This window comes from Protomyctophum bolini, assembly GCF_963924005.1.
Source record: "Protomyctophum bolini genome assembly, chromosome: 5".
In the NCBI taxonomy this organism is placed as follows: Eukaryota; Metazoa; Chordata; class Actinopteri; order Myctophiformes; family Myctophidae; genus Protomyctophum; species Protomyctophum bolini.
The window spans coordinates 42,181,714-42,207,902 of NC_137866.1; the positions used below are offsets into that span (position 1 = coordinate 42,181,714).

At 40.5% G+C, this 26,189-nt stretch overlaps 3 protein-coding genes across 6 annotated transcripts; 1 reads left to right on the forward strand and 2 right to left on the reverse strand.

Moving 5' to 3' along the window:
- The first annotated feature begins 451 nt into the window (after positions 1-451).
- Positions 452-11,788, forward strand: LOC308315037 (cadherin-like protein 26). 2 transcript variants are annotated; one of them, XM_080762860.1, is made up of 17 exons: positions 452-541; positions 1,418-1,540; positions 3,553-3,702; positions 3,875-4,019; positions 4,114-4,286; positions 5,014-5,145; positions 5,267-5,452; positions 6,151-6,467; positions 6,577-6,719; positions 7,292-7,516; positions 8,721-8,948; positions 9,357-9,475; positions 9,824-9,922; positions 10,346-10,459; positions 10,555-10,590; positions 10,674-10,838; positions 11,508-11,788. In XM_080762860.1, the coding sequence occupies exons 1-17, from the start codon at positions 506-508 to the stop codon at positions 11,715-11,717; spliced, it is 2,601 nt and encodes an 866-aa protein (XP_080618986.1). In that variant the 5' UTR covers positions 452-505; the 3' UTR covers positions 11,718-11,788. The 2 variants fall into 2 exon arrangements, with proteins under 2 accessions (XP_080618986.1, XP_080618987.1); XM_080762861.1 differs by having other exon boundaries at positions 4,243-4,286.
- Positions 11,789-13,965: 2,177 nt separating this feature from the next.
- On the reverse strand, positions 13,966-17,778 carry LOC308315962 (uncharacterized protein SCO4629-like). Of its 3 annotated transcripts, none has more exons than XM_080764237.1 (6): positions 17,640-17,778; positions 17,202-17,290; positions 16,080-16,203; positions 15,547-15,699; positions 14,693-14,875; positions 13,966-14,294 (listed from the first exon to the last, which is right to left on the reverse strand). In XM_080764237.1, exons 2-6 carry the CDS (start codon positions 17,271-17,273, stop codon positions 14,176-14,178), a joined length of 651 nt encoding a protein of 216 aa, XP_080620363.1. In that variant the 5' UTR covers positions 17,274-17,290; positions 17,640-17,778; the 3' UTR covers positions 13,966-14,175. The 3 variants fall into 3 exon arrangements, with proteins under 3 accessions (XP_080620363.1, XP_080620364.1, XP_080620365.1); XM_080764238.1 differs by having other exon boundaries at positions 17,565-17,739; XM_080764239.1 differs by having other exon boundaries at positions 15,547-15,718; positions 17,640-17,680.
- Positions 17,779-19,002: 1,224 nt separating this feature from the next.
- Positions 19,003-24,983, reverse strand: mtg2 (mitochondrial ribosome-associated GTPase 2). The gene is made up of 6 exons (XM_080763271.1): positions 24,438-24,983; positions 22,941-23,088; positions 22,224-22,339; positions 21,373-21,591; positions 20,780-20,918; positions 19,003-20,512 (listed from the first exon to the last, which is right to left on the reverse strand). Exons 1-6 carry the CDS (start codon positions 24,681-24,683, stop codon positions 20,121-20,123), a joined length of 1,260 nt encoding a protein of 419 aa, XP_080619397.1. The 5' UTR covers positions 24,684-24,983; the 3' UTR covers positions 19,003-20,120.
- Positions 24,984-26,189: the final 1,206 nt, after the last annotated feature.

Genomic DNA, 26,189 nt, shown 5'->3' on the forward strand with positions numbered 1-26,189 from the left:
TGCTTGTAGATTAACTATTTCGGCTAAACTATGTAATGTAGAGTGAAAACAAGAGGGGGACTAGCTCAGTGCCTTGTGGGACTCCTGTCGACTAAGCATACCGTGCTGGTTCAAATGGTTCAAAAATGAGTAAGGGAATGCAAAAGCTATACACAACAGCTCACATGCACCATTTATTTACCATTCAAAGCCAGTTGCTTTATAATAATAATTATTATTATTGTTACTATTATTATTATTATTATTGCTGTATTGTTGGACTGAAAAATGAGATATTGCATCCTCACATTCCTGAGAAATGATGGCAAAAGGATTCATGTAAATGTAGGCTACTATACAGCAACAGCACACACCCATTCACTGTCAGGTGTGTATGATGATGTCACATGCCATCCTTTATTTGCCCTCCCACATATAGTGTTTCAAGTTGTGTTTGTTTCCATTCAGTTACGTTTGCTCCGAGGCACTGGACTAACTTACTGCATGAATAGACTCTGATTACATTATGGGGAGAATCACAATCAGTTGTCTCATAATTCTGGTAAGGACTATATCGTTTTAAGATAATCAGTTTATATTGGAATCAATCACTCAGATATCCATTCTATCATTCAGATCCCTATCAGCAATAGAAATGCATCTTTTAATTTCAGCAACATGCACTCATGACATGTTTCCATGTGATTAATGAGTGTAGATTACAGGCAACATTGAACTGGGTTTCAGGTCAATTTAGAGGTGAATTGCATATTTTTGTCTCCACAACATCAGTAACTATTTATTCTAATTCATTGACCAAATAGAAATCCACTCCACACTGGAGAGTGCGAGAGAATGTATTTGTTTTTCTTCTATTTATTTTGAAACCCCTCCCACATGTCACTCATGCTTTATGTGTTTTCTGTTGACCCATATAATATAACACACCTATTTTCTATAGGCTTACACAAACTAAAATGGACAGAACACTTTCTATACAATTAAATGTGAAGTAATAACTGACTGACTGTTTTCATTTTCATGAAATGAAAAATATAATGAAGAAAACATTATATATATTTTCAATACTGCCTCATCAAAGTTGGTATTGGTACCTTTATATATTGTCAATTACTTGCATGAGGGGGGAGAGGTGGTGCAGTTGGCTGCTTTAGTAGACACTTTGAGGGACCAATAGTTTAGAGGTTTTGTCTGAAGCGATGTGAAGGGTATTCAATAGCATTGATTTATGAAAAAAAATGAAATGAAATCAAAATATTTTTTTTATAAAACCTAAATAAATTGAGTCAGGTGGTTTCCACCCGACAGCGATGATATTTCATATCATATTTATTTATTGTGTTGTTTTTTAAATAATTATTATAATAATTATGTCTGCTTGTCTTTTTTTAACTGCAATGTTGTTCTACCATTACAGTGTATGGGGGTCCACAGGGGGGCATCCATGGATAGTCTGCAGCGACAGAAGAGAGACTGGATCATAGATTCTTACACAATTGAGGAAGAAAGTAAAGGACCTTTCCCATATGCACTTGACAAAGTGAGTATACAATATATAGAGCCTGTGTGGCCATGTACAGGACCTCCAAATGGATTCTTCTTTGACTACAGACCCCCATCTGAAAATATATTGTGCCAGGGACAGAGAAGATTTGTGTTGTTCAATATTTTCATTCTGTATTCTTCTAAATCCCCTAACCTAACCCAAGTACACAAAACAGTTTTAAAGTGTTTAAACTAGGGCTGTCAAATGATTAAAAATTTTAATCAGATTAATCACAGCTTCAAAATTAATTTAATCATGATTAATCACCATTCGAACTATGTCCAAAATATGCCATGTTTTCCTGTTTATTGTTGTGGAAATGGAAATATAAATGACAGAAAGCAGATATACATTAGTTTTTGAATGTTTTTTGTTTTCTAATGCATTTAGTATAGCCATGATGTGATGTGAGCATTTGTAGGCCTAGCCTACACTTTGAGTTAAATGAACACTGGCTTTTGGCCATGTAGACTGGGGTCCCCCAGGAGGAAGTCACTAATGTTGCTCTGGAGAGGGAAGTCTGGAACACTCTGGTGGAGCTGTTGCCCCCGCGACCCGACTAGGGATAAGCGGTTGAAGATGGATGGATGGATAAATGGAGACTGGGGTCCCAGTCCAGAGATGAAAATCATAATGAAATGGCCTAGGCTACTTTCTATCAATTTAATTTGGGGGTCCTTGAAATTAAAATAGCTGAGAAGCAATGGGTTAAACTGTAGACTACAAAATACAATAATGGCACATAAGCATTTTTGAAACAGGGCTTGGTTTAGAAAAGCCTATATTTTGCGCTAAAGTAATTATTGAATAACATATAAATGTAGGTTTTAAGGCTTTGTAGTGGACTATAGTGAGAGGCGAGATTGTCTCTCCTCCATTGCGCGACTGCAGGACTAGTCTGGAGACAGTTAGGGCTGTATTTTGCGTGTCTTAAGTACCAGGTCTTATTCCCTAACTTGAGTAAACTAAAGACCTGGAGGCGTGATCTATGCCATTTGGCTATTCTGAGTGGACAAAGAGCATTGATCACGCCTCCAGGTCTTTAGTTTACTCAAGTTAGGGAATAAGACCTGGTACTTAAGACACGCAAAATACAGCCCTTAGTCGTGAATCAGCTTCAGTCAGTGTTTTGGTTCGTACCTGGAGTTGTGCATTATCTCCGCTGTGCACAGCAGCACAGGGGAACTGTCTTTAATATATCCATGGTCGTTTTCAGTTGCTTTCCATGTGCGACACAAAAGTACCATGTGTTTGTTTTGGTAATAGCTATACTGCAGTGCAGGCGCAGCCATGCTGATTCACGTTATCGCGTAGGACAAAACGAAACCAGCCGGACAAACGTTAATGGCTTAATGCACGTAGGACCCGCATTTTCAAACTGTCCACAAGTTGCGACGGACCCGAGTGATTCTTGCAGCGCGCTGATAGCTAACACTAGTAGTGTGTGTGTGTGTGTGTGTGTGTGTGTGTGTGTGTGTGTGTGTGTGTGTGTGTGTGTGTGTGCATGCGTGCAGTGGAGGGAGGAAAACTGGACGAGGCGTGTGTGTGACTGTGCAGTGTAGCCTAATGGGGCTTTACTAGGCAGACAAAGTAATTGCAACAGAGTTACAGAATCAAACCACTTGGCAACCCAACTACAAGCTATCTCTCTGGTGTTGTTCAATCATGACTGTGCTACAGTGACAGTGAGTTATGCTCTGGACGTTCCTGAGCCGCGCGCACGGGCGCATGTTAGGGGGAACACTCACTAACATGCGTTAATTGCGTGAAATATTTTAACGCAATTAATTAACGCAATTGATTAATGCCATTAACGCGTTTTTTTTTGACAGCCTTAGTTTAAACTGTTCCTAAGGGACCCCCTCAAGGACTCCCGGGGGTCCACAGGAATCACTTTGAGACCCACTGATGTAGGCTACAGACTACAGTATAGGAACTTGGTACATACTGTAGGAATTTTATGTGCAGATAATATGATCTCTTCTTGTTCTTTGTCTTCTTCTCAGATAGGAATTGTGAAAAAGTTCAGGCAAAATTTTAAACTGCATGGCGATGGTGTTGATCGGGATCCAATTGGATTATTGGAGATCGATACAAATACAGGACAAATCTGGGTCAATGGAAAAGTAGACTACGAACAGTATAAAATACTTAAGGTTAGATGCAATTTACTGAGACATTGTATATTGTGAAATTAATACATCATTATTTGCTTAACCATTATTATTTACTATACTTTAATCAAATGTATGTTCTGCTTCATTCATAATGATCATTCTATGTTTAATTTAAAGCTACTCTATTGTAATTGTTTGTGTTTAATTGCAGCTGACATTTGAGTTATATGACCTGGACAAAAATAGTTTGGACACAAAACTGGGGATTGAACTCCAGATTGCAGACATAAATGACAACGCTCCCATTTTCACCAAGGAACTGCTTGAGATCAGCATGAAAGAGTCTTCCCCACAAGGTAATGGCTTTTTCTTTTTGCTAATTGAACCATACAAATACAATTATTGATAACATTGCGAGTATATTATTCTTTTGACTGTGTATTATTCCAGGCACTTTCCTACTCACTGTTGTGGCAAACGATAAAGACAACCCAAAGACCAATAATGGAACCTTTGATTTAAGAATAGTCTCCGTCACTCCTAAACCAAGTGACTTGGAGTTCTTCCTCACCCAGAAAGATGGACATGGAACCATTGCATTTAGAGGGTGCCTGGACTATGAGGTGAGAGGAGTCTTAAATTCCTTGGGTTGGTTCTGGCCAACATGTGCAAATATCTGATTAATCTTTATCCGTTGCTTCTGCACTCTGTGAGTGAGGAACAGAATTCATACCATTCACATTGTATACAAAGAAACAGGTCTCAAAGTCACCCAAATATGAAAACTTTCTCTCAATATAATAATAGCTCAAATTATGATATAGTATAAATATCTAATAATTATGTCCTGCACCTTGCATATTATTTTGTTTCAGCTGTTATGCCTACTGTGCATTTTAGCACTCAGGTTACACCTAATATTGACTTATAGATTTTTATTGCACTACAGAAGTGTTGTCATGAATACAGCAATTTCTCGTTCACAAAACTACCAGAACCCGTTTCCTTTGTACTGCATTTTGGCAGAAACCACTTTGTTTACATTTGATTTTGAGGCCTGTCTTGCAATACTGTTGTGTGGTCACAATAAAGATGAATGACAGTTGCATCATAGCCAGTATACAAAAGGAATGGATTATCACACTCCAATTTAAATACAAAAACATTACTACCAAGGTTTTGACTTTTGTCTTCATCATGGGAAAAAAGTCTTATTTGCCTAAAACGTTTACTTTAAAGTAATGCTAAAAGTTTAATTAGCATGACTTTAAATGAATGTGATACATATAAAATAATTGTTTTTAAAAGTTGTGCACTTGCCCCCTCACACACAAACACACATGCACACAGAAAGCAGAGAAGTACACGATCCTTGTGGAGGCCAGGGACCGTGGGGAACAAGTCCAGCTGTCCAGCACCTGCACTGTCATCGTCCACATAGAAGATGGAAATAACCACCTTCCGGTTTTCACAGGACAAACCGTGAGCACAGTTGTTCTATAGTCCTTTCTGTCATGTCGCATGTGACAGAAAACAACATTGGAATATAAATTGAGAGTATAGAAGCATCATTTTCTTACAGCCTCCAATATTTCTTTCACAGGTTCTAGGAAGTATAAAGGAGGGAGAGAGCAATGTAACTATTTTACGGCTGCATGTTTCAGACAAGGACGCAAAGGGCACTGCAGCCTGGAAGGCAGAATATAGCATCATCCACGGAAACGCCATGCACAACTTCAGAATAGACACTGACCCCGATACAAATGACGGAGTGCTGTTTGTGGAAAAGGTATTTTGCCTGTGAAGTAGTTAAACCAGTAATTGTTTTGTTCAAAGTCAACGTCATCTTTAAACTTAAGTAATTGCATGATTGCGTGCCAGTCATGCCCGTCTGATTTCTTATGAATGGGGAAAGTGATAATCCTTCTATCCACAACACTCGCTGCTAGCTTTGTCTGTATAGAAATAATTGGTGTAAATTGCTGCACATAGAAGCATTCTGCTTCCTGGCTTGAATTGCACTGACTTACATTAGCAAAGATAACTAACAAAGTGTGGTCTGGGAGGACTGAAAGCATTCCCATTGCATGATGAATCATAAACTGGTTAAAAGCTGCACCAATTGTTTTTTTGGGGGTGGGGGGAGGTTATCTGCAGTGCATAGGTTGACAAAAAATATATTTACTTGTTTATTTTGGGGTTATGGTATCAAGGCTAGAATTAGTACTTAACAAGCCAACCCCATCTCTAACCTAAACATAGCAACGCATCCGTCACCAACCTTAATCCGGTCGTTTTAACTCATCCGTCACCAACCTTAATCCGGTCATTTTAACGCATCCCTCACCAACCTTAATCTGGTCGTTTTAACGCATCCCTCACCAACCTTAATCCGGTCGAACTAGCGGGAGGTCGAACCTTAGGGCAGCCCCCATTGTTCAATGTACAATATTTGTTATAAAATGTCCCATCTTCCTACATTGACAGCATCTGGACTTCGAGGAGGGTTCTCAGAAAAACCTGACCATCAGCGTGGTGAACGAGGCTCCTTACTACTCATGTAAAGTCCGGAGTCGTCCCAGTACAGGTGTCTGGGATGTTCTCACCGTCGTGGGTGAGCCTGGCACAGGTTCGGTGCCCCCTCTCGCCACCCGCCAGGTGACAGTGAACGTGGAGGACGTCAATGACCCTCCCGTCTTCACCTCCCCTGTCAAAGACGTGGTGGTGGAGGAGAACGTTGCTGTGGGACGCTATCTGGAGACACTTACTGCCATAGACCTAGACACACATGGCAATACAATTGTGTAAGTCACATCTACATCTGGTACTACGTGTCAACGGATCGTTGTTATAGATGCGGCAGTCAAGCAAAGCCAATGTGGACTAAACGTTGAAACGTCTAATGTGTTACAGATACAAGAAAGGTGATGATCCGGGTGACTGGGTCAAAGTGGACTCGAAGACTGGCGAAATAACCACAAATAGGACATTAGACCGAGAGTCACCATTCGTTAAGCACAATGTCTATAAAGTAACAGTGCTTGCTGTAGACAATGGTAGGAACCCCCTACTTAAAGTATATAGTATACAATATATATGTTGTCGTGCTCAATACAATGCATAGATAGATAATCTATTTTCAGTGCGCTACAACAAAGCATAAATCACGCTTAAAGCACACGGACACTTGGTGGAGATTGGGGTTGTGTACTATGTGACTCAATAATGAGATCGTCAATAGTTGCTCTGTTGATTAGGAATTAAACAAACAAAGTGCAGTCTATGTAGTATTTGAATTAGATCCAGATAGGAGTCGGGTTTTGTATCATTTTGTGTGCTAAAGGAGAGACATTCAGATCCGTTATAGTGCAATTTAAGCCATTCAGGCTATTCTGAATGATACATTTTGGAGCTACCATTGAAGAGAGATAGATATATATATATATATATATATATATATCTCACTATAGGCTACAATATTTGCATATTTACATAGCAAGGTAACTACACAACCCCAAACCTCTGCCAAAGTGTCATTTTGTTATAAGGGTACACAACTATACACACAGTTGTACAGCATACTGTGGCACCACATTGTACCAGGTGCTGTTTAAACTATGATTGCCAGGTGTGCCTCCAATGACGGGAACTGGAACCCTCAACATTCACCTGAAAGACCAGAATGACAATGTACCGAGCCTGGTTGAAAACACCATGGACATGTGCCTCTCCGACGGCCCCTCTGGGGCCAACATCACCGCCTTTGACCTGGACGGAGAGCCCTATGGCGGGCCATTCCACTTTAAGCTTCAAGGGAAAGTCAAAGGACGGTGGAGTTTGGATCCTGAGCACGGTATGGGCTGATTCTGAGATGGCTATTAAAATGTCTCACAGAATATTAATTTGTTATATTTTTTCGAGCGGTGCCAACCGTTCCCAAGAGTGTGTGTATGTCTGTCTGATATTGAGTCAGGTCAGGTCAGGTCAACACACACACGGTTGGACCAGTACTGCTGTCAGAAGAAGGCGTATGGTGGAAGGAATTTGCATTGAAATCCTAAAGAACCCAAGACACTGTAAATTATGCTTAAGATATTATTTATTATTGAAGAAAACAAAAACAAACAATGCAGATATCAGAGTAATTCAACCCAAAAGTAAACTCAGTCACTTGTTCATAGTTTGTCTAAAGTCCTTTCAAGGTCAGAGGGGTAATGTGAGGGAAAAACCTGAACACAAAAAGGCCAAATTAAATATCTTATCAAAATCAAATAATCCTTAAAGTTCCAAACGTCAAATTAAAATAACCAAAATCAAACAAAACAGTTGAAACACTTCAAACATTTCAAACAATAATATTCAGTTCAAGTTCTACAGCTCATCCAGCTCATCAGTTTAGATCACCAGCATAGTTTTGAGGTCTAAAATCATCATCAGTATCAGTGTTAATATAATGTATTGTAATGAAGAGTAAAATGTTTGTAGAAGAAGGGATACAATACAGACCTGCCATAGCCAGTGATGTGCATTGTGCACCTCACTGACTGAGACAAAAGTGCTGTGCTTTATTATTATACTAGGGTGTGGTGATAATTGCTGATTCCAAACTGGTGTGAGTGAGTGAGTGAGTGATCGGTGTGATGAGCTGAGATTAATGCATGTGTACTGATGCAGATGGTACTGTGACCATGCAAATACAGAGATACAAATACAGACATACAATTATAAACCTGGGTTACACACGCACAGTTCACAGCTCAACTATGCTGAACGCCAAGTTGCCCTCGTTTCAAGAAAGAAAGAAAGAAAGAAAGAAAGAAAGAAAGAAAAAAGTTGACGATATGTGCTGGAGTTGTAGGTAACCAAAAAAATAAAATGTGATAGGATTGATATAGATTTGTCATCAGTAATGATATCCTTTGTGTCCTGTACACTGCAAAATCCTCTGTCTTCATTTAAAGCTGATTGTGTACAATTGAACCCAAATGGACCCTCATTTGGTTTCATTTACATTGCAGTACACAATGTACAGTGTGTGTTTCTATCTCCCGGTTCAGGCTACTCCGTGAATCTGGTCAAGGGCGACAACGTTTACGCCGGACACTATGAGCTTCTGCTGGAAGTGTTTGATCTGCAGGGTCACTCTGCGCTCCACAACCTGTCAATCACGGTGTGTAACTGTGTAGAGCCGGGGATGCCCAACTGTCGCCTCCGCCAAGCCAAGAGCTCTAGAATGGGGGCAGGAGCCATTGGAATGCTTTTGGCTGCCATGCTGCTTCTATTAGGTAAACGCACATCTGTAATACATTCATTCACATTCACAAGACAAGTCATTTAATTACTAAAATACCTCAGAGGTTTCACATTGTGTTCTAGATGATAATAAGGATAAACTGTGCACATACAGGAGAAGGATCACAGATTATGCAAAATGTTGTGCAGCATTCCTGTATATTCATGATGAACTGTGCTTAAAAATATTAAAGTATACATAGCCCTAGCTTACAAATCGAAAAACATTTTACAATAGTGAAAATAGCCATCAACACGTTGTGAGCTTGTAGATCGACTATTTTAACTATTGATGATTATTATTGTTATTATAATAACTATTGATGAACTAATGATTTTCAAAATAGTAAAACCATGTAAAACGAAAAGATGATAATTATGTGGTGGTGATGTTCTACCAGGTGTGCTACTGCTGGTCTTTCTGCTGACGTGTAAAAAGGAGATCAAGTTCATACCAGATGAGGGCTCCGGAGAACATCTGATACAGTTCAACACTGAGCTCCCAGGCTCAGACTGCAAGGTTAATACGCATCTTGTGTTGCCGCATTCAATCATATGAAAACATCTATTTTTTCAAGTATTGAAACTGTAATTTAATTGTGGTAATTAAGGTAATTGTTCTTAACTTAACAAGTTTTTTTATTGTCAATTTGCAGCAGCATCATGTTGTTGCACGGGCTAGTAATGGGTTATCGAGGGACAAGTTTTAACCACTGGCTTGGTTCTATGAAAATCAGATCAACCAGCTCATAATGTGTCACAGACACATGCAGTGCGATGTGATATGAGATTGTACATCAGCTGTTTTCAGTGTACACCCACACACGCAGCAAAACATAATTCAGGCTTAATCTTTTTTCTATGACAGGTGCCAGTATCGTCCATAAACGAAGTAGACACGAACAAAATGCAAACACAAGCACCTGGTAACATTTCAAGAGTCAAGATTGAGCAATTTATAGTACCGGTAAGTGATGTCATTTTCACTATACATACACATTATTATCCCAATGTTCAATAAAGAGAACTCAAATGCTTATGCCTTATTGCACACTGCACAGTGTGATCTCTAACATACTGTATTTCACAAATTGTCAGAATACCACCAGGGCACGGATCTCATGGAGTCCATGCAGGAAGGCCATGGTCACATAGCCACCATCCCTAACCCTAACCGCACACAAAGCCACGTAGTCGGAGTAATGCATGTTAAATTATGCGCAGTCCCCTATGTGGACTTAAATTGATTGTATTTGAATGGCCTTCCTGCCCTGGCATTTGACCTTTGTGCCCAAACACCACACAACACCAAGACAAGGGCCTTGCCCATAAGTGATGAAATTCCAGGCCTGGCAACCATGTATTCAAAAAATGTCCTGTTTCCCTGCAGTCTCTAGGTAGACCAGCGAGTATGAGAATAGTGCGAGACAAGTCTGAGTTCTCCATTCATCAACAGCAGACCCTTGGAGCAGGACAGTTTCATCGAGGGAACTCCATGCGCACGGTAATGCAAAAGTGGAATTCAACAAAAGAAAGAAAGAAAGAAAATAATTCTACATTTCCTGTCAAATAACTTTAATTGTGACCCTTTGTTTTTAGAGTGGAACTTGGAAATCAAACTATGACTTTACCAAGGTATGTATTTATTTATTTATGTATTCATTTATTTACCATATTCATTTCTTATTTCAATCTAACTTGCCATTTGTTTCTGACAGAGTTCAACAACAGGCAAGAAATATTCCCAATGGGGGAGCCAGAGTTCAACAGGCAACACATATTCTAAATGGGGGAACCAGAGTTCAACAACTGGCAACAAATATTCTCAATGGGGGAATACATCTTTGACTAGATATGACCACATTTTCAGCACATTAAACCAGGTACTATATTTCAGTTCTTAAAGAAAGGCTTGGGTTGTGTAGTACACATCTGTAAAGCACTTTGTAACACTGTTTCGAAAATAGCTATATAACTTTCTATAAATATACCCTACTAACTTAAACTGCACAGTGAAATCTGGTTCTTGTCACTCTTTTTTGTCAACTTCTGGTTAATTTTACTATATAGGACTGTTTTATATTGGCAGAATCTGCTTTGTTTTTAGTCATTTATGTGTAAAAAGAGTGACTTTGAGACCTGTTTCTCTTTGCAATGTAAGTCAATGGGGAGACTTCTGTACTTTGGAATTTCAATTTCTAATAAATGGAGCAACTAAGATAGCTCACTAATGTTTGCAATCATGGCATGGTAGGTACCCAGTACCCACACAACCTAAGGGCCGATTCATACTCCTATTTTACCGCTGTTTCGGCGCTGTAATGCCGAAATGATTTCGGCTCGTCAGAAATTTCCGGTAGCACCGAAGAGCCGACTTTAGGACGGGGACCTCAAATGACGTCACATTGTAGGCTTAACAGAGCCGAACCGACTTTTATTCGGCTCTAAAATAGGAGTATGAATCGGCCCTAAACCTCCACCAAAGTGTCATTGCCCTATAAGTTCACAGTTCACAGGTGACATATTTTCCCCTTGAACCCGTTCATTTCCAGAGGATGATCACTCTCCAGGCTCCAGGGGAAGAGCTGGGTGATTATGCTCCGTACCCATATGCAGAGGAAGGAGAAGAAGAGACTAGCTCCCAGCTTGATGCCATCTCCATCCCAGAGATGCCCTTTGACCCTGACACGCTGCTGTATCTGGGTCCCAAGTTCAACAAAGTGGCTTCAATCTGTTTACCTCCTGATGCCACACTCTCCTGAGTGGAACCCGTGTGCCATGGAAGTGTGGCCCTATGGAACAGTGGTTCTCAACCTGTGGGTCGGGACCTCCAGGGGGGGGTCACCACATGATGTTGTGGGGGTCCCCAGATGACAGTGAAGTGACAATTTAAAGACTTGTAAGACCTTTTAAAAAAAAAGACAATTACCTATACTATAAAAACTGGTCAAACATTGGCAAATTGTCAAATAATGTGAGAAGGAAACGTTGAACGTTGCGAGGCGTGAGCTTGTAGATCGGGTATTTTAACAATTGTTTTCTGTGGGATATTATTATTGGGCCTGAAAAGGTCGAGAACCACTGCTGATGATGTTATACTAGGCTATTCAGGTTTGACAAAATTCAATCCATGAAAGCTGCAGCAATGTTCATGCATTAAGATAACAAAGGCAGAACAGTATTCATCAGTATTAATTCCACATTTAATATAGATCAGACTCAACACTCTTTTGTGCACAACTTGATCCCAAAATTAAATAATATAGAGCTTAATGTACCAGATCAAAGAAGCCTGGCCTTAGTCTTATGTGATTGTAATGTTATGTTAAATGTGTGTGTTTGTGTGTGTGTGTGTGTGTGTGTGTGTGTGTGTGTGTGTGTGCGTGCGTGCGTGCGTGCGTGCGTGCGTGCGTGCGTGTGTGTGCGCGCGTGCGTGTGTGTGTGTGTGTCTTTGTTTTTCTTTTAATGTGATGTTGCAAATGCTGCTACTGTGATGCAAGAACAATTTCAGACCAGTCTAGTAATCACAATGAAGGCTTTGTGATCAGACCTCTGAGCAATTACAGTATGCTTGTCAAATAATTTGCATATTAACTGTGAACCCTGAAACTCCTTTAAGAAGGAACACCTTTTTCGATGATGATCATGAATCATTATCTTTCATTTCAACAATAGAATTAAGCCACCAGCTGTCCTATCAATTTGTTACTGTGTGTGTGTGTGTGTGTGTGTGTGTGTGTGTGTGTGTGTGTGTGTGTGTGTGTGTGTGTGTGTGTGTGTGTGTGAGCGTGCGTGCGTGCAAGCGTATGTGTGCGGCGGTAAGCATTACTGTAACAAGCATATTTTTGTTTTAGTTACACTCAATTACCTTCAATGAAGAGCAAACAGTCATGGTTTAAGCATCAATCAAAAGAATTCCAAACATTTGTCCTGCATGATGACACTCATCATGTTTGGAAAGGTGCTGCCCAGCATTCTTTTTTGTTTCTCTTTTCTTCCGTTTTTTAATTGTCTTTATTCTCTGTTGACAGACAGGTATATGCAAGAGAGAGGTATCTGCACTTGCAAAAACAAAGTTTACTTAAGTGTATGGAATGTTGTCTCCATCTATTTATAATTGTATGTGTTATTGTTCATATATTTGAACAAATTATACCAATTTATACGGTTTTAGATTTATTTTCATTATTGTGCAGGATCTTGACATGCTTTGAAAGGTGCTTTATAAAGTTTACTTACATATATACTATTTACTTTTCTCTGTCACTCTCTTCCTCAGTTCCTTGAAGGTTAACACGTGTGAATATTGAATGTGAATGAATCATGTGATTTCATGTTTTATAGGATTTTTGTGACTATCTGTGATGTTAAAATGTGCAGTTAGTGGTTAACATGTATTACTTCAAGTAACCACACCAACCACCTGTACAAGTAATTTACTTGTACAGTGGTTTTATGAGTGATAGCTGATATTTTATGAGTTATGAGAATTTTGTTTATTGGTTTCCTGATCATTTAATTTTATAGTTATACAAGTGTTCATAATAAAAACATCAAACAGTCAGTCAGGGAGTCTGTTTGTCTGGGACTGTACCCATGTGTGGGCAGTTCTATGGAAGTCTGACTCAAATTCCTCTGACACCCGATACGAAATGGGAATGATGATACACTTCTCGACTATCAGGTTTGTGTGTGTGTGTGTGTGTGTGTGTGTGTGTGTGTGTGTGGGGGGGGGGAGGGTATGTGCGTGTGTGTGCATGTGTGTGTGTGACATCACTGTACATAATTTGGTGTTCATATATTCCAACGGGTAAGGACTAGTTCGAACAAATTACTAAAATATTAGTGATGTTCCCAAAATATTTGTTTGATATTAAAAACCTTGGGATGATCCTTAATATCACATAGCAATCAATAGTCAGAGCATAAGTTCTGTACCTGGACTCAACTTTTATTAATATGGGGTGAAAGAACGTTCTGTATGGTTTATACTTTTGTATACATTCTATTCCTATGCAAGGCAGCACCCCGCTCAGCAGCAGCAGAAGATAGGGGTTCAGTGTCTTCATCAAGGACACATCGACACTAACCCAGGGTGAGCCGGGGATCAAACCCGGGATCCTTCGGATTCCCAAGTGGCCTCACTATACCTCCTGAGACACTGCTGTCCCTAAAAACCTTAAGCAACGATAAACAGTACTGTATGTATTGTACAGGAGGTCACTTGGGGCAGTATCCTGCCTGTAGGAGCCAATGGTAGGCAGATAAAACACTCGGGGTCACTTGCTGTTCCACCTGGAAGCCTTTCTGAGGATAATCACGGATTCTTTCCAGCACACCTGAACAATGGATGGCCAAGACACAACACAACACAATATCCTTCAATATCCTTGTGGAGAGCAACAAAATGTGATGTTGTATTAATAAACGTATATTAGGGCTGCATTTATCTTATCGGCGATTATTAAATAGACTTTTTAAGTGACTTTTTTTAAATTACTAAATCGGTTAGTCTGATTAACCCTCAGCCCTGTTATTCTTTGTTGTAGCACAGTGTTTCTACAAGCTAACAACATATCACATCGTTACACGTTAGCTTATAGATTTTATAGATATATAAATTTCAGTTCTTTCCACCAAAACAGATTATCGATTAGCTTTTATAATTGATTTAATCGATTAGTTCAATGAACTGTTGCACCCCTAATGTATATTACAGTTGTAATAACAGTCTTACCCAGCATGTAAGTGATCAGATCAGAGGCGGTGCCCACAGAGGGGTGGGGGTATGCAGACATGTCCATCTGGGGGGAAGTGATGATGGCGCGGGTGTGTTCCACCCCGTCAGGCCACTGGCGCTGGAAGGTGGCACAAACCCGCCGCTCCATGAAGGGCTGCTGCACCAGGATCAGCCTGGAGGCTGAACCATGGTCAGGAAGAACAGAAACATCATTAAGCCAAATACAGAATCATTGCACTATCCTTTTAAGATAAATGAGCAGTGAGAATGTGTGTGGATGTGTTGAGTCTATTATTCCAAGTACAATGGTTGTTTTGTTTACTCGGTGTGGGTGATGTGGACAAAATCAAATATCACAATATCTTTGACCTTGATATCGATATTGTGAAATGAATACCGTGTTGTGATTTTGTACTTTCTTTAAAAAACGTTTCAAAGATCACACCTGTGTGAAGTGAGGGGCGCTAATATATTAAAGTCTAGCTCATGTTGATTAGGTGATGTAATGGTGATGTAAAACAAACGGTGCGAACACAAACATTAAACGGCATTAACAATAAAGAGACAATATGACGTAAATGACACATTATGACATACATTTTCCCTTGTCAACGCGTTTACAAAACAAACTAAAGACAAACATTAAACCTGTGTATAGGAGGGGCTAGCGCCCCTCAAAAATAGTGAAAAAGCTGATCTAAAAACATTTTCTAACTATAAAATCAGGAAAACACAACACTAATACCATATCACTACATTACAATATCCCAAATCCCAGACAATATCTAGTGTCATATCCCGATGTTGATAACATCAAAGGAGAACTTGAAGGCACAACTTGGGTCCATTACCTGGGGTGTTGGTCTCTTTGAGAACCCTGTGGGAGAAGCGGATGTTCTCTCCAGTGTTTGTGGCCTCCGTCTCCAGTAGGATGCTGTGTCTGGGAACCCCCATTCTGAGCGCCACCTCCATGAAAACATCCGCCTCTCGTCTGGTCCACACACCTAAAACATCCACACACACCTAATTAAAACATGACAACATCAGGCTCATATCTCATCGATAAGCCTGATTAAAACATGCTGATGTAAAACAACAAGTTGTTTTATGTTTTAACGGTGTCACTATCACAGCCACAGTGTGGGGGTCTTATAGGGGTCTTGTCTAAGCTTGGTATAAACATTTATTGCTCACAGGAGCGGCTCCCATGTGAGTGAGAACTGTGTGTGAGAGACACAGACAGACAGACAGAATAGCAGTAGGTCAGGAAGTAGGGCGGCCGTCTTGGAATCGGAAGGTCCCCAGTTAAATGTTGCCTGAGGCGCTACATAAAGTCCATTTACTAGTCCATAAAGAGACTGAATGGGGCATGCCCTTAACTGACCTGCAGTCTGGTTGCCCTGGCAACCAGTGAAGAGCAGCCAGGGAGCCCATCCCTCCAGGAAGAGATCAGCCGACCTCTCAGCCACTCGCAAGTCATGACAACCCAGTCCAATGATGACGTCACTCTGAGGCAGCGGTGGGAAAGGAATCATATTTCTTATTTAAGTGAGAGTACTGCAATGTAGGAATACTCTGTTATAAGTAAAAGTCAGGAATTCAAAATGTACTTGAGTAAAAGTACAAACTGGTATATGGCATCAACTGGTTTCCACTCCAGTCTGATTCGCTGCATTCCGTCATTTGTTTTGTCACTTCTAGCGAAGTGACTTCTAGTGAAGTGACAAAACAAATCAGGCTGGAAACCAGGCTAATCAAAAGGTACCAAAAGTAGAATGCTCTCATTATGCAGATTGTCCCATTTCACACCTTTTCAAATGTATGAAAATGTATGCAAATATTTTTTTTAATAACAGATCTTGCTGGTCAGCTGAAGTGGGTAATGCATGTTTTGTAATAACAATCAAAATCTACAAAATAACTAGTAACTAAAGTTTTAAAATAATTCTATTGAAATATTAAGTACAAAAGTATTGAAAATGGGAAATATTTCCACCACTGCTCTGAGGATACAATGACACCAGTCCAACAATGGACTCTGAGGCAGTGGTGGGAGATTTTTCATGTTGTTAACAATACATCTGCTGCCTCAGAGTCTATTGTTGGACTGGTGTCATTGTATGGTGGAAATTTTTCCCATTTTCAAGGGGGAAAATATTCCACCATGTAAATAAAAGTAGCAATACCACAATATAAACATACTTAGTAAAAGTCCTATACGTTAAAAATGTTACTTGAGTAAAAGTACCGGCATCAAAACATACTTAAAGCACAGTACAGTACTCAAATTGTTGAGAATTTCTCAATCTACTCAGCACTGACTGCCGTGTTAAGTGGCAGATGGGTGGACCCACTGGACAGAGTCACCGAGAAGAACACTTTTGGGATTTTCAAAATGTAGACAAGGTTGGGAACCAGTGAATTATGGCATTTCAGGTTAGGTTTTAGATTGGTTTGACACATAAAAACAACTTGTGTGATTTCATGTGATCAAACTATTCCTTGCCTTTTCCAGAGGCTGATGTAGACAGAGGTAGTCCCATAGAATTCTGGCCGATGTCTCACTCTCACTGTCCATTCCTCTCACATGCTGACCTGTGGGGAGAACAGAGAGAGAGAGAGAGAGTGAGAGAGAAAGAGAGAGAAGAGAGAGAGAGAGAGAGAGAGAGAGAGAGAGAGAGAGAGAGAGAGAGAGAGAGAGAGAGAGAGAGTGAGCGCAGACAAAACAGACAAAACAAAAGACAAAACATAACATGTTCTAAAATATAAAGCAGCAACTCCTCTCTGTCATGATCAGTGAGATAAAGGAGCCACTCGTTTCTAACCTCAATGGAACTGGCATAGAGCGGTCATATGAGGATCCACTCACACAGAAAACATGACACAGCTAGCAGCCTCCAGCAGCTATGACAACACTGCTTTCAGGCCGGCTTGTTTGACGTACCGCAGGCCGTCCTTTAAAAGCCCAGGAGAGACTGTCTGGCTCTAAATCTGTAGCGCCATTCAGGTCATTCACTCTCCAGCTAGCATCATCACCCATAAACATCCTGGGTCCATCTCCCCCCTCGAGGCTGACAGCTTCCTTTCTCCCAGGCAGTGCTGTTTTTAGTTTGTTGCATTATAACTGTAGTGGGCCCTCTGAACCACCAGGGGTCCCCGGTGGGATGGGGATTTATTTTTATGGAAATGTGTAACAGCAATTTTAGAATGCCAATCGGATCATTTCTGTTTATTTACTTGTATTCAAACCATAGTGCCTTGACTGCAGCTGTCAAATCCAACAGCTGACTTCCCCCATGGACTGACCTCCTACACTCTGTCAGCAGAATCCGTTTTAGTATGGACGTACATGGAGATTCTTATCTTAACTAGTCAGCATTACTATTGTACTGTCACTTAGTTTAGCCTGTTGTATTTAAGTATAAGAGGTGTCCGAAATGACACCTGACCTCAGGAGGCTTCTCCCCCGACTATGGTCTGTCCCATAGGCCAGGAGGTCTGGGCTGACAGGAAGCCAGAGCGATGCTGCAATGCTGTTTCTCTGCCTGAATGTTCCTAATAAATTGGCAACACATAAATATTTTCCATAATCGCTATATGGCTGTAATTTTGTTTAATCCTGAAGTTTATTATTCTACTATGACAAATTTGTATATGAATTGATTGCATAGGGCCTAAATGGAAACAAGAATGCAATGACTTTGTTTAGGACAGGTGCTATCCCTTTGGGACTAAGTGTTTGACTGTACTCTGTTGCTGTTTTTACATTTATGTCTAATAAACTATTGAATCAATCAATCAAATCAATACTGCTGAGCTAGTGTTAATGTCTGCAGATGTTAAAGGACCACTTCACCACTTTTCAACCTATCTTCATATAATATGTCCTCACTAATAATCATGATAAAATGGCATGATGTTTTTCTACTCAGTCCGTGTCTCATAGGAGGGCTGAACCCATCCTCCAGTGGCATCATCATTAGGCAGATTTTCTGTTTTCTGAAAAACTTTAGGTTGTCATCAGCATTGCCTGGTAACACTGCATTCATGAACTCTGTCATGTGACCCTAACCTTAATACCTATCCTTGGACATTATAAACAAATCTGTATTTGGGATTTTTCTGTTTATCACTAAACAAAATTCAATCACACCGTAGATAGATTATGACTACATCTCCCCGAAAAATATTTAAATAAAATGAATGCACAGTTTAATAACTTTGAAGTAGTTTGTTTAAATATGAATTTAATATATGGAAACCAATGTTTGATGAATGACCAAAGGTCACGTCTCACTCTCAACCAGAATGAAATGGGAGCTTTGGTGAGCCATTTATAATAGGACGGAGCCTACTAGAGTAATAGAAAAGGACAAAGCATTGTTTTTAAACACGGCAACATTTTAACAACCTACACTTTCACAACTATTGGTAAATTAACAAAATGTTGCTGGCAAAAAACATACAGCACATCATAACATGTGTGACTGCCTGACCATGCGAACTCTTACCTCTAGAAATCCTGTCAGCAGCCAGTAAACACCCCTAAAAGGGCTTGATGATATAACTTGCTGCGCGTGGTGTCGCAGACAGAAATAGACGATTTACAAGCTCACTACTCGTCGTGCTGCAGCACATTGTGAGCTTGTAGATCTGCCATTTCTCGGTGCGCGACACCGACATGCAACTAAGCATGAATGCGGCTTAACCCAGTGCACACAACAGGCCAGGCAGAGGTCAGAGGTCAGCTCGATGTCACTCTGCTAGTGGGTTTGTTTATCAAAACAAAAAGAAATGTCCCTCGCCACGGCTCCACACAAGCAGAACGGGATTAATCTGCTCACGCTTCGGAAATCCACTTTGTTCGATTCATTTAAATGTGGGCTGATAATGTTTTAAACTAATGTGATGTTTAATTTAATATTAACTAGAGTCTAATATAAAACAAATTTGTGCAATATGAATAAAGCATTATAAGCATGCAAAACTAAAATACAAAATGTAAGACCTGATCGTAACATTTATTAACCAAAACTTTAAATACATTTTACATTTCGGTATCAATATCATGTGCAAAACAATTCTAGTCGGCACATGTGAAAACTTGAGAGCAATAAAGTAGCATATTACCCCAGTAATGAAGTAAAAGGAATACAATTGCCAAAACATAATTGTATTACAGTTACTGATCCAAGTAAAGCCGCTTTACTGTGTGTGTGTGTGTGTGTGTGTGTGTGTGGTAACTAATTACTTTTGATACCAAGTAATAAGTAAAGTAATATAATTACTTTTCAAAGGAGTAATAAGTAAAGAATAACGTATTCCACTCCCTGAGTAGACCAACACAGCCAATCTGTGAGAGACAACATCATTTATTTGCTCCTCCTCACCTGAAGCACTAACGCCGCCGTTTCTTACAAAGTTGTTACTGCCACCTGGTGGACTTGTCTTGCGTTGCATCCTGAAGATTGCCATCATACAACTCTCTAAGGTGGAGGATCAACTCCTCTGTGTTCTGTCCTGTGAGGGCCGATACAGGAATAATCCTCTGGTTGACGTGACTCTTGAGTGTCTCTAGTTGACCCTGGGCCTCGGGCAGGTCCATTTTGTTGGCTACGATAGCATGAGGCCGGTCAGACAGACCGGGCTCATACTGCTCCAGTTCAAAGCGCAGGTGCTGCAGCTGGGTCCAGGGTTCTGGAGTGGCCAAGTCCAGGACGAAGAGAAGGAAGCGACAGCGTTCGATGTGTTTCAGGAAGGAGATGCCCAGGCCGCGGTTCAGATGGGCTCCACGGATTATCCCTGGGATGTCCGCCACTGAAAAGAAAGTCGTAATTATTTTCATTCTCTTCCATTTGAGAAGTGAATAGAGCAATATAACCAAGGTGTGCCTTGGTGTGCCCAAGGCACACCAATCTTTTTGTTGGGGAATAAATACGAGCATTGTAAAGTTTTCAACTACAATGACATGTTTTGGTTAAATATCCCTTTTTTTAGGATAAATAATTTGCTTATTGCTCATAACTTTGTGTGCAGTTGACAAAGCACCAAGGCAATGGGGTTAGGGTTAAGGTCAGGTGTTACCTGCCACTTGCTCATGATCCCTGTACTCGACAATCCCCACATGGGGATTCAGGGTGGTGAAGGGGTACGCAGCTACTGCAGGTCTGGCATTGGAGATGGCCCTTAGCAGTGATGACTTCCCCGCATTTGGAAACCCAACCTACAGTAAAAGTGGCAAAAAAAAAGAAAAGAAAAATGAACAGCTTTAAAAATGTACAGTAGCAACAAGCCAGAGACATTATTCTTGAATTCTTTTTTTTATCCCACGATTTTGTAACCCATTAACGATTTTTCTTTTTGTTTTTGGCTTTGGTCGTCGGGACTCGAACACACGACGCACAGCCTATATGTGGCATGTGCCTGGACAATTAGGCTAGCGGGCGCCCAACAACATTATTAACGAGTTAAACCCTATATTCATCATTGGCCTGGGTACCCCCGGAGTCTGTAGTTGACCCTGTCCTTTCCCCCCCCCCCTTTCAAGTAAACATTTATTTTGTCACATTATGCCTATGCATTTCTGTTTTAATGGTCAATCATTTAGCTGGGGAGTGGGGACCCCCTGGAAATGTCTCAAGGGCCCCTGTGTGTCCCCGGACCATGTGTACACTCACCAGACCAGCATGGGCCATGGTGCGCAGTTCCAGCTGGAGGGCTCTCTCCTGGCCCGACGTTCCCGGTGTGGCCGTCATTGGAGCACGGTTTTCATTGGACAAAAAGAAACGGTTCCCCTTCCCTCCAGCCCCTCCAAACACTGCCACGAACTCCTGCCCGTGCTCAGAGAGGTCTGCTACGGCCGTCCCCTGTTCCTTCACCACCGTGCCAACTGGCACCTACCAGAGAGCAAACACGTCAAAACAGCGCCACAATAATTGAATCAACAAAACACAATCATATAAGTGCAGGGTTCGACTTGTTTGGAGGAGGATGAGGAAGGCTCCAGGCCTCGACTCTGGTCATCATTTTTTATCGCTAGTCATTAATTTTTATCGCTGTTGAGGATATGTTTTTACCTTCCCTGGTTACACTGATTAAAATGTATAACATATTCAAAAATTTCCAAACCATTTTAAACGAATCATGCCTGAGGAAGGTCATCTTTGACGGAAACATTGCAACCTTAAATATTTGTGCTCCTGTTATGTGCAGGTTGGGAGAAAAGAGGCAGGTACTTATTATTGTAATGTTCACTGTATATTTTCCCACCTGCTAAAGACTTTTTATCTAGGTGTGCCAAAGAAAATATACAAGAAAATAAAAATACAAGAAAATATCTACAAGCTCTCTCAACGCAGAGCATTTACATCGGCTATTGTTGCTTATGATGACGTATAGGGCATACATAGATAGATAGATAGATAGATAGATAGATAGATAGATAGATAGATAGATAGATAGATAGATAGATAGATAGATAGATAGATAGATAGATAGATAGATAGATAGATAGATAGAATTAACTCACATAAAGGAAAGAGTGCTGGCCGTTGCGACCGTAACAGTTCTTGCTGCCTCCTGGATGTCCGTTTTCTCCTCTGTACAGTGGACAAACCTGTGCCAGGGATTTGACAACACGGTCGACTGGAAGCATGCCAATAACATACATTTTAGGGTCACATCATGATAACACACATTGGAGAATAAACTATGAGAAACAGATAACAGAAACAGTGATAACATATGTCTAAATATGAAACTATTTAACATTGGACCGAAACTGTCTGTACACTTATTGTTTTACCCAGGAAGGGAAGAGGAGCGCTTATTTTTGTTACTTGTACATCCTTAAATAACTCGACAACATTGCAGGTACTCTACCATGAGGCGAGCAAGTGACCACAGCGAGCAGACGAAGGCTATGTGCGTCGACATGCACGCCATCCTAGTTGGCAAGGTGTGCCATCTCACCACACTAAGTAATACCTTTAAAAAATGTCCCGAAGTTCCACATGAGCCCGTAAGAATGTTAGCAAGGCAAGCAAGCAAATACTAACAAAAACAAACTGAAACGTTGTGATTTGGTCTCAAAATACCAACTATTTAACAGCATGTGGGTTGGACAAGCCCACATTTAAACGGAGGCACTTGGCAAACATACTGAATTGGAAAGCTGCAAGGGAAGTCAAAAGAAGAAGGCCTTTTGTTTTGTCACACTGACAGAAAGGTTTACGCCAGGTTGTACCTTTGATGATGATGTTTCCTCCATCGCCGCCGTTCCCTCCGTCGGGACCCCCCCACTCTTTACGAGGCTCGCTGTGGAAGGCGCAGGCCCCCTTCCCGCCGGACCCCGCATATAGCTTCACGTTACGGTAGTCCACAAAGGAACGGGTCTAAGGAGCACACCAACCAATAATCAGCCACGTAGTAAGAGAAGGAGCATTCTGATTTTATGCACAGCAAACTCTGAGAACTTTGGTTTTATGCAGCCTTTTAATGAATTGCCTTGCAATGCCTTGTTGAAATGTGCTGTACTTAAAGATCATTTGACAATGAAGTAATGAACAGTCTGTGTTCAGCATACTGTACGGTAACGGTTTGCACAACACAACACAACACAACACAATACAACACAACACAACACAACACAACACAACACAACACAACACAACACAACACAACACAACACAACACAACAAATGTCTTGCTGTGTTTTGTTGTTATTAATAAGTTATCTACAAGCCACGAGAGTGGGTCTTGATTTTTCGAAAAAGTACAAACAGCTGAGCACCAAGGAGAAGGAGATAATCGATAGTTGCAGCCTGTTACGGGTTGGGTTTAATCAAGTGTGTGGCTCTTCATGTTTCTTGTGTCTTCTTCCTGATCCTTACATCCCCTACTTACACAAACCTTTCAGGGCAAGACCCCAACATAATCCCCCAAAAATAATTTGGGGACCCCCCTGGGGGTCCTGACCCCGTCTAGGAACTACTGCCTTACACCAGTTAGTTAGAAAAGACAATTAGCTAAATGTGTGGCAAATCTGCAAAAAATAATTCTTACCACTAGCTTTCTTCATAAATGTGTTCATAAAGGTGTCTACTATTACATATAAATGTGTTCCAACCCAACTCCCTTGGGAAACTTTGTGACAGCTGCTGAATGTTGGGGTACCATTAACAACCATATAAGGCAAAATTCCCAACATTTCATTTTGCTTTAAGTAGCATTTGATTTGTCTAGCATTTGATTTGTTTTTAGGCAAAGGAGTGTTTTTTGTGCAAAACTAATGCTTGCAATGGATTCAGAACCATGAAAACCCCATAGTTTGACATGTCACATGCTACTAACTTAAAGTATAATGACATTTGGAAATGTTTGCCTTATATTGGTTGATAATGGTAGAGCTATGGACCAGAGCTAATGTACCCTAGCCCTACAAGCAGAACCCAATGGTACTGAAGTTACGGGTCAGCCCGGTTCGGTTCGGATTGGGCTGACCCAGGGGGTTCCGAAAGGGGCTAATGGTACCCCATCTTTCAGAAGCTGTCACAAAGTTTCCCAGGAAGTTGGGTTGGAACAAATTTATATGTGATTGTAGACACCTTTATGAACACATCTGTGAAGAAAGCTAGTGGTAAGTTTTGCTGATTTTCCACACATTTCGCTAATTTTCCCTTATTAAGTGCAGTGACTGAATGATTAAGGTAAGCACCTTAATAAATAAATACAAATATCTTACCAGTTTCTTTTCAGATAATTCCTTCTTTTTCGGGGCTGCTCTGGCTTTGGCAGTGGCACGCTGTGCACAGGTTGTGGCAACATTTCTGCTGCTGCTGGCAGCAGCAGCTGATGGCCACCTCACAGCTGCAGAACATCTGGACGTCAACAATCTGTTCCTATCGTGCACCAGTCCAAGTATGTGTCTTAATATCCTCTGTTGGCTAGTGATGCACATCTGAACACTCGCCATAGTCACCAACAACATGGTCACGTTCAGCAGAAAGGTGCTATTTCAATGGCAGCATGCTAATGCTAATAACAGCTAACGTTGACTTGTGTGTGTGTGTCACCTCGACCAATGCCTTCACAGAAACGATGCTAGCAATGCTAGCCAGGATTATTTGGTCAAGTCATTTAAATGCCTCGTTTACTCCTTATAAAACAAGCGAGTCAAGCGTGAACGAGCGTGACTACAAAACTTTGTCCAAGAAAGTTTCTCAGATAGAAATACGTTTGTTTAATATTAACTCCTGACCTGCTACTTAATTACTACTGAAGCAGCAGTCAGTCACAGAGATTACACATGACTACGGAAGCCGGGAGACGAGTAAACCAGCAGAGGCGCTATAGTTGGACCAAGAGGGAAATAGCAGTCCCTTGGACAAGGCATTAAACCATGAAATGTTCTATGAGCAGGGCCTGGCTGTAAACAAGTTCTTGAGCTTAAAGTCCAGTTACCCTGGGTAAACATAGTACCTTTCCTTTTCCAATTAAATAAACAAGACGATTACCAAAAAGGAGGCTCAATTTATGTTATTTATTAAACAGTAACAAAAGAAAAGACAGCTAAAAAGTATAGGCGATGCAGTTTCACAATATACAATAAATAAACATTCATATTTTGCGTATTCATACCATCCTCCCCCGATCTATATCTCACACACACACACACACACACACACACACACACACTCACACACGCGCACACACACACACACACACACACACACACACACACACACACACACACACACACACACACACACACACACACACACACACACACACACAGAAAACAGTATATAAGACATTGAAACAGTAGTACATATTCAAAACATAGGAAAATAACACAATGATACAGATGTTGTAGCATAGAGAAGCCTATGATTGTCACTGTTGACTGGAATTAAGTTGTTTGACATACAACATATCTCCTCATCTCCATTAAGCCACATTTATAATTCATCATATGACGGTGTCGTGTACTGAAAATCGTGATTCACAAAGTTGCACAAATGATGTGCGACACAGTTGTATGATGGAGCATAAACTAAGCATAACCCTGCAAAAAAATACTGCAACAGTGATAACCGTTCACAGCCAGGTTGTATACTAAAACACTCTCACAATCATAGCATCTTTACAAATCACATTTCTGTGTAATAAACCGTCTGTGATTATTGGCATCGCCATGGAGAGGTTTTCTTTGTGTAACATTTGAAATTACAAAAAACACTTCTGGCCCATTCTGAACATGATGAAAACGTACAGTACAGCAAATAAACAAAAAAGATAAGGCAAGCGTGCATGTACTGCAGGAGTTACTGTTGTCTTACTATCTGCATTGTCCTACAGCAGGTTAATAATTGTTAAACTTTCACAGAAAATAACGCTAAAGTATGCCATTTGCAAATAACCCATGTGATATGAAAATACATCACACAGAAAATACAGTAAATAAATTGTTATTTAAAATAAATCAAATTATATA

Coding starts and splice junctions, on each gene's coding strand:
- LOC308315037 (XM_080762860.1), top strand. CDS start 506: ATGGGGAGAATCACAATCAGTTGTCTCATAATTCTG. Junction 3,703..3,874: donor AACAGTATAAAATACTTAAG/GTTAGATGCAAT, acceptor GTTTAATTGCAG/CTGACATTTGAGTTATATGA. Junction 10,460..10,554: donor GAGGGAACTCCATGCGCACG/GTAATGCAAAAG, acceptor CTTTGTTTTTAG/AGTGGAACTTGGAAATCAAA.
- LOC308315962 (XM_080764237.1), bottom strand. CDS start 17,273: ATGGACAGTGAGAGTGAGACATCGGCCAGAATTCTATGGGACTACCTC. Junction 14,876..15,546: donor CAAAGAGACCAACACCCCAG/GTAATGGACCCA, acceptor ACCATGGTTCAG/CCTCCAGGCTGATCCTGGTG. Junction 14,295..14,692: donor TCTGATCACTTACATGCTGG/GTAAGACTGTTA, acceptor TCCATTGTTCAG/GTGTGCTGGAAAGAATCCGT.
- mtg2 (XM_080763271.1), bottom strand. CDS start 24,683: ATGTTGTTGGTGACTATGGCGAGTGTTCAGATGTGCATCACTAGCCAA. Junction 21,592..22,223: donor GCCAGCACTCTTTCCTTTAT/GTGAGTTAATTC, acceptor GCTCTCTGGTAG/GTGCCAGTTGGCACGGTGGT. Junction 20,919..21,372: donor CCATGGCCCATGCTGGTCTG/GTGAGTGTACAC, acceptor CTTTTACTGTAG/GTTGGGTTTCCAAATGCGGG.